Consider the following 6,348-nt stretch of genomic DNA (forward strand, 5'->3'; position numbering starts at 1 on the left):
GAAAAAGGAAAATGCACAATTACTCGTATTTCTTGGTAAAAGCATGAAATAAGAAATAAGAAATAAGAAAAAAAAAATTGTAGTTGTCGAGCGATTTGCTCTTCATCCGTCCCAGCCGAAAAAGTCACCAACAGCTTCTGGGACTTGAAATTGTATAACATTTTGCTTCTATGTATCCAACACAAAGCAAGCCTCTTCACTCTTGCTTTTCTCAAGATGAGAGACTCTTTTCTCTATATCTTTTATTATTTACAAAAGATAGCAATTATAGTTAGCAATCAAGGATTGGGGTTAGCAACAAAGTATGCTAAAATCCCAACGAATGGTGCATTAATATATGTTGTTGGTTCGGACTTCCTAAAATCAGCCCTATCATCCTCATAGAGATCATCTTCTCCTGGTCCTCCCACAATGGCTCCCACCAGAACATTAGGATTAGGATTGGATGAGTTGAAGTAGATTGAGCCTTCTTTGCAAGCAATGACTTGAGGATGGTCCTTAATGGAGGGTAAGGAGGAGCCACGATGGTGTATGCGCTGTGGATACTTGTTGCCATACCCAACCATGTACGACATACCCATTGGGTTATCGCCCAAAATGTAATCAACTTGCTTCTTAGCAAGCTGGCGAAGTGTTTGTGCATTAACATAGATGTTCCCACAATTGATGGTTTGTGAAGTGCGTGATAGGTAATTAGCGTAAACCAATTGGAGGAAAGCAATTGAAGTTGCATGCTGCAAGTTGCTGCCTCCTGGCCTGTATATGAGTCCACCGGGAGTGTACTCTATATGCGAACTTGATGTTTCGGGTATCAGCGTGCACAGAAAGCTCTCCGCCGAAGTCTTGTACGAATCAAGAGATAGTTCGTTTCCTTCTAGAACTTCCTAAAAATTCATGCGAATATTGTGGGAATGATATATAAGAGTACTTCTCATAATTTATAATTTGTCTTGTATTTATTGCAAGGACAAATGGGAGACTGACCTTAGAGACAAGAACATTAAGGCCAGCATGCTTGTTGTCCCAACCGAACTCATTTATGTTTTCTTCAGCACCGAGGGTTTTACCATTACTTTGAATGTAGTTCAGGAAATTGTCGTCTTGAGTGGCCCTTCTTAGCCATGCCGCTCCCCATAACAATTCGTCCTTTTCATGTTAAGTAAATCACAATTGACATGTAAAAAATGGACCACAATGCACACATATAATAAATACATAGATATTGCTTACAAATACTATTATATTTGTCCAATATAGTTTCGTGCTGATTGTCCCAAGGATTCTTGTGACCCATGTTAATTTATATCATGCGAATAAATTATATCAAAGCAAACAAGTAATTTTTTAGTTATTAAATAAAGTTTAATTTTTTAGTTATTAAATAAAGTTTAAATGGATTTAATTTTGAGACCAACGAACAAACATCGAATTATAGAATTTTACACTATTGCGTCGTTATTTGTCGTAATCTTTTTCTAATCCTGTGTAAATAAATATACGTGAATTGTGCAATAAATCTAGTGGACTGAAACTTGCAAACAATATCCTGTAAGGCTATTATTATGATCCATTGCATCTAAAAAGAAAAGACAAACACATTGAAAGTAACAAGTGAATTAATTACCTGATATCCATCGAAGTCACAATAATATGGGCAGACACCATCCCTAACATCAGCATTATCACTGTAGGCACCCCTATAGTTATCTGCAAGTTGAAATGCCTTGACAGCATTTCGTAACAAAGTCTCTGAATAAGCAGGATCCGATGAACGAAAAGCCATGGACGAAGCAGCTAGTGCCGCAGCAGTTTCACCAGCCACATCTGAAGCTGGATTCGGTGCATCAACGGCATACACAGTCCTTCTTGTGTCCATGTCCTCTGGTCTTTCCCAACAGTTGTGGTCAGAGATTGGATCGCCTACCTATATCCACACATACATCCACATATTCTTAATTAATTCTCATTAGTCGGTTCTTTAATTATAATTACTCGTTAAATTCACGGGGAATTGAATACACTGCAATCCTTGGAGCGTTGGTAATGTATATTCTTTCAAAAAAATAAATTAATTAATTAAATTTGGCCTTATGAAATGAGGAGAGGGAAGTTGATAAGCCGTGAAACTCACGGACTTCGAGAAACGGTGCACTCGTGCATCTCCAAAAAAGACAAATAATTAGCAAATAATACTCCTACTTTTTAATTTTAGTTATTCTATGAAATTTTATGTCACCACCTACACTAGCGTATTTTACGTGAGAAAATAAAAACGAAACAGACACAACAAAAGGTTCTTACATTATCTTCACCCACCGCCTCCCAAACATTTACGAAAAATCAATATAAAAATACGCCTAATTTATTTCAATTGTGTACCATTTAATAAATAATTTAATGATTTTAAAAATGGTAAATATATTATCCAAAACAATATATTTTCAAGCGTAGTGCCGGAGTTTACTAAACTTTGCTAAATAGAAAAGTGATATATATTTCTATAACAGGTGATAAATTTGATGTATTCCTAAGCTATAAATAAACAAACAAAACGAAAAGTGAAGAAATCCTCCATCATTGCTAAATCAACTGAAATGAACAGATAGAAATAAATAAATGCAGGGCGATTGTGGAATACTAGCACTATTCCCTCTCTTTTTTCGATAAAAATATTCTTCTCATGCCTCTTCGTAACACTTGTCATAATTATAATTAACTAACAAATAATCTATAGATATCATAGTATCAAGCCATAAAAAATGCATGACCATGAAATCTTATCAACATAATGCTACTTAGAAGTATGCAAATGATTACGATATAAAACCAAATTTTAAAAGTTTAAATATTGAAGACTCGCGAATAATATATTTAGAGAAACTATCGATTATGTAACGAGAAAGAACGAAAACTGACAGTCGTTAAAATAAAATATGGATTATATTAAATAGGTAAAAATAAATAAATAGATTAATAAAGTACATTATCAATTAGTAAAAACAAGGAGATGATGGCATACTTGCGCCCGTGATCCATGGACCCATTTCGAGTTAGGAGAATTTACTAAACAGCCATTGGCATAAAACGTTGGGTAGAAATGAAATAAAGTAAAATGAAGGGTATTGTTGGAAATGTGAGTTGTTGTTGATTAAGTTAGTTACCTGAACGAAAATGCGGTTGGGCTGAGAAACGGTTTTGAGCAAATAATCGGTAGCCCAACGGATTGCCACGAGCGCGTTTCTGTGCTCGTCGGGAGGCATCATGTCTCCGAATTCGATGACACTCCAGGAGAGCATTGTGGTGGTGAATGCCATGGGAAAGCCGAACTTGACGTTGTCGCCGGCGTCGTAGTAGCCGCCGGTGAGGTCGATGTTGTAGGTCCAGCCGTCGCCGAGACCCGAATTGGCGCGCCACTGCATTCTCTGGTCCTGCGGCAGGAATCCGGAGCGTTGGCCCTCGAAGAAGAGGATTGCCTTGGACAATGCCTGCCGGTAATCGTGAGCAGTGACGGAGAGAGAGAGAAGAAGGAGAAGAAGAAACGGAAAAAGGTTGGGAGGTGCCATTGTAGGTTGCGGTGGTTGGTTAACGGTGAGAAGTGGGTGTTATTTATATGCAGAGGTGGTAGAGAGGGAGTCACGGGGTGAAAACTTGAAAGCAAAGTTTGGAGAAAGGAACAGAGTAAGAGAGAGAGAAAGAGCGATTTGGAGGGAAGCGGAAGAGTATGAGTGCGATGAAAGCGCCGACAGTGAAAGTAGAGAGTGTCAGTGAGGTCACATGCAAACAGAAACAGTATCGGAGAGAAGAAGAGAAGAGAGGTGTGGGAGCTTTTATTTCTTGTGGGTCCCATTTTATTTCTTTCTTCTTCTTTCTTAATTCACTTTTATTCTTAAGCAGAATCTCTTCCTCACGGAAGCTGCACCATTATTATAACTAATACTCATTTATAAATTAATTAAATATCCGTATGTATGATTATTTATCATGTAAAAAAATTAAAATTAAAATTAAATTAAATTTATATTATATTTTCTATTTTTCTAATTTTATTTTAAAAATTTATAAAGTATTTTTTTAAAACATTGACTATATTATTTATACGTGTGAGTTTTAAAATTATTTATAAATATTTTTAATCGGTAAACAATAAAATTAATAAATAATTTTTGTTCTAAATTAAATAATGGATGTCCAATTCGATTTGTTGTTTTTTTTTCATAATAATCCATTTCAGTTTCTTCTGATTTTTTTAATGTAAGATGGTGTAATAAGATTATAATATCTTTTACATTTATTTGAAATTATTTTTTATTTTATTTTTCTTTAAAAATATAGAAGTTAATTATTGTTAAAATCATTTTATCCTTATGAAAATTAACCAATGATAACCTAATTAGTAGTCAAATGCTATGGTATAATATATTCTCTACACCCATCTTAATTACGATCTTTCTGTTACATTCTCGCACATTTATTTCTTGAAAAGAATAAATGTTATATAACATTAAAAACAAAAGTTCGTGTATACACATTTAATATATATAATTGTAATCCGATACCTATTTATTTTAAACGCAAATTTCTCAATAGCAGAGAGTCATTATCATTGAATGCTTAAACGTTCAAAATTATATACATTTATTGTAATATAAAGACATTTTAATGACCTAATATACAGACAATAAAAGAATTTAACTGTATTTTTAAGTCAGTGTAAATATGGTTTCATATTATTTCACTCACTAAGGAAATATTTATTAATTTAAAGAAATTTATATTTTTAGTCGTCCTTTTTCAATTTTATAACTAACTACTTTTAGTTTAAAATACCAAAATATTAATTATTATAATTAAGGTTAACAAGTAACATTTTCAATTTTAAGAGAATTAAATTATTTAGATACATTATGAAACCCATTGTATTTGAATTTATAAGATACAGTTTAAATTAAATAAACAAGAAAAATGTCTCATAAAAAAGTTTATTTAGATTTAATAAAATTTATGTTTTTAAATAAATTATATTCTTGTAAGTTTTAAACTCTTTATACTTTCTCAACATTTTGAAGTTGACCACCTATCGTTTTTAAGACAATATTATATAATTGAGAAGACATTCAAAAATAAATCATTTTTTGAATTAATTTTAAAATTGATGTTGCTAGTTCTCTTATAATTGAATCCATGTATGAATTAATTGAGAAATAAGAATCATTATATTATTTTAATAAATAGTGATATTGATTTTATAAGTTGGTTCACCAAAGTTTAATATGAATAAGAGAAAAGTAGGTAGAAAATTAATTAAGAAAGAGTTTATTTGAGTGTTGTTTCATACTTGATTGCCACGAAAACAATTGCAACTATTGTAAAAGAAAATAGCTAAAGTAGGTTTGTAAATTTTTGTCAAAAAAATTATACCAAAGTTTGTAATTTTTATTAGAAATATAGTTTGCAGTTGTTTACTAGAAATCTGTTGGGTAACAATTCTTTCTTTTTCTTACTACTTGTGGATGTGTATTGAGATGTCGAATCGTATTAAATTTATTGTGCCATTTTATTTTTACATGTGAGTATGTTTATGGTGAAAGAAATTATTTTTGTATTGTGGGATTTTTACTAATGATATTAGGTTATAATCGAAATTGTTTTTTAGAAAGGTTAGCGTTTAATTTTTTTTTTATGCACACATGCGGTAAAGTTTGTTTACTATATGATATCTGAACGGTATGGGCGTACGGTATCCGACAAACATCAAGGCCGGACGGTCGTGGCAGGTAGGTCTCCGAACATGATTAAGGCAAAACACTAGTTAAGGTTGATTGAGTTGTGCTTTTAAGGCTTTGCTAATCTAAAGCTCACGACCAAAACTATAATTACATGTCAAAGGTAAAAGATAGACAAATTTATTAATTACACATTTATTATCGCGCTTAAATTACCGATCGGACCATTCCTGAGTTTAGCATTGGAGCACTTTTAACATGTACCCTCCCATGCGGACAGAACGGACGAAATTGGGACAACGGATAAAAGAATCAAATAGAAACTAGACGGAAACAATAGAAAATGTGCAAGATTAGGTAACTCGACCCTATAGAGGATCAATTTAGTTTAATTTGGAAGATATTTATGTTGGATTCCACGTAAATTATTGATGAGTTGTTAATGCAAAAATTGTTGATATAGAGTTTGAAATGAATGACAGTAATGACTGACAACATAGATGACACATAAATGAGTTTTTGCATACAGTGTTGGCAATTTATCATGTTTGTTTTAGATTACTAACATTGTGGCTTTATTGTGGAGTTGTTGTTTTTTCTTCTGTATGTGAAATTTTTGACAAAG

General features: G+C 32.6%; 1 protein-coding gene across 1 annotated transcript; it reads right to left on the bottom strand.

Annotated features, from left to right (window-relative positions):
* Nucleotides 1–2: 2 nt before the first annotated feature.
* LOC124824573 (endoglucanase 24-like) lies at nt 3–3,764 on the bottom strand. The gene is made up of 4 exons (XM_047297016.2): nt 3,162–3,764; nt 1,625–1,924; nt 985–1,146; nt 3–884 (listed from the first exon to the last, which is right to left on the bottom strand). Exons 1-4 carry the CDS (start codon nt 3,561–3,563, stop codon nt 279–281), a joined length of 1,470 nt encoding a protein of 489 aa, XP_047152972.1. The 5' UTR covers nt 3,564–3,764; the 3' UTR covers nt 3–278.
* Between the last annotated feature and the right edge of the window lie 2,584 nt (nt 3,765–6,348).

The sequence above is a fragment of the Vigna umbellata genome, chromosome 2 (genome assembly GCF_029865625.1).
Source record: "Vigna umbellata cultivar VRB3 chromosome 2, Vumbellata_1.0, whole genome shotgun sequence".
Lineage (NCBI taxonomy): Eukaryota > Viridiplantae > Streptophyta > Magnoliopsida > Fabales > Fabaceae > Vigna > Vigna umbellata.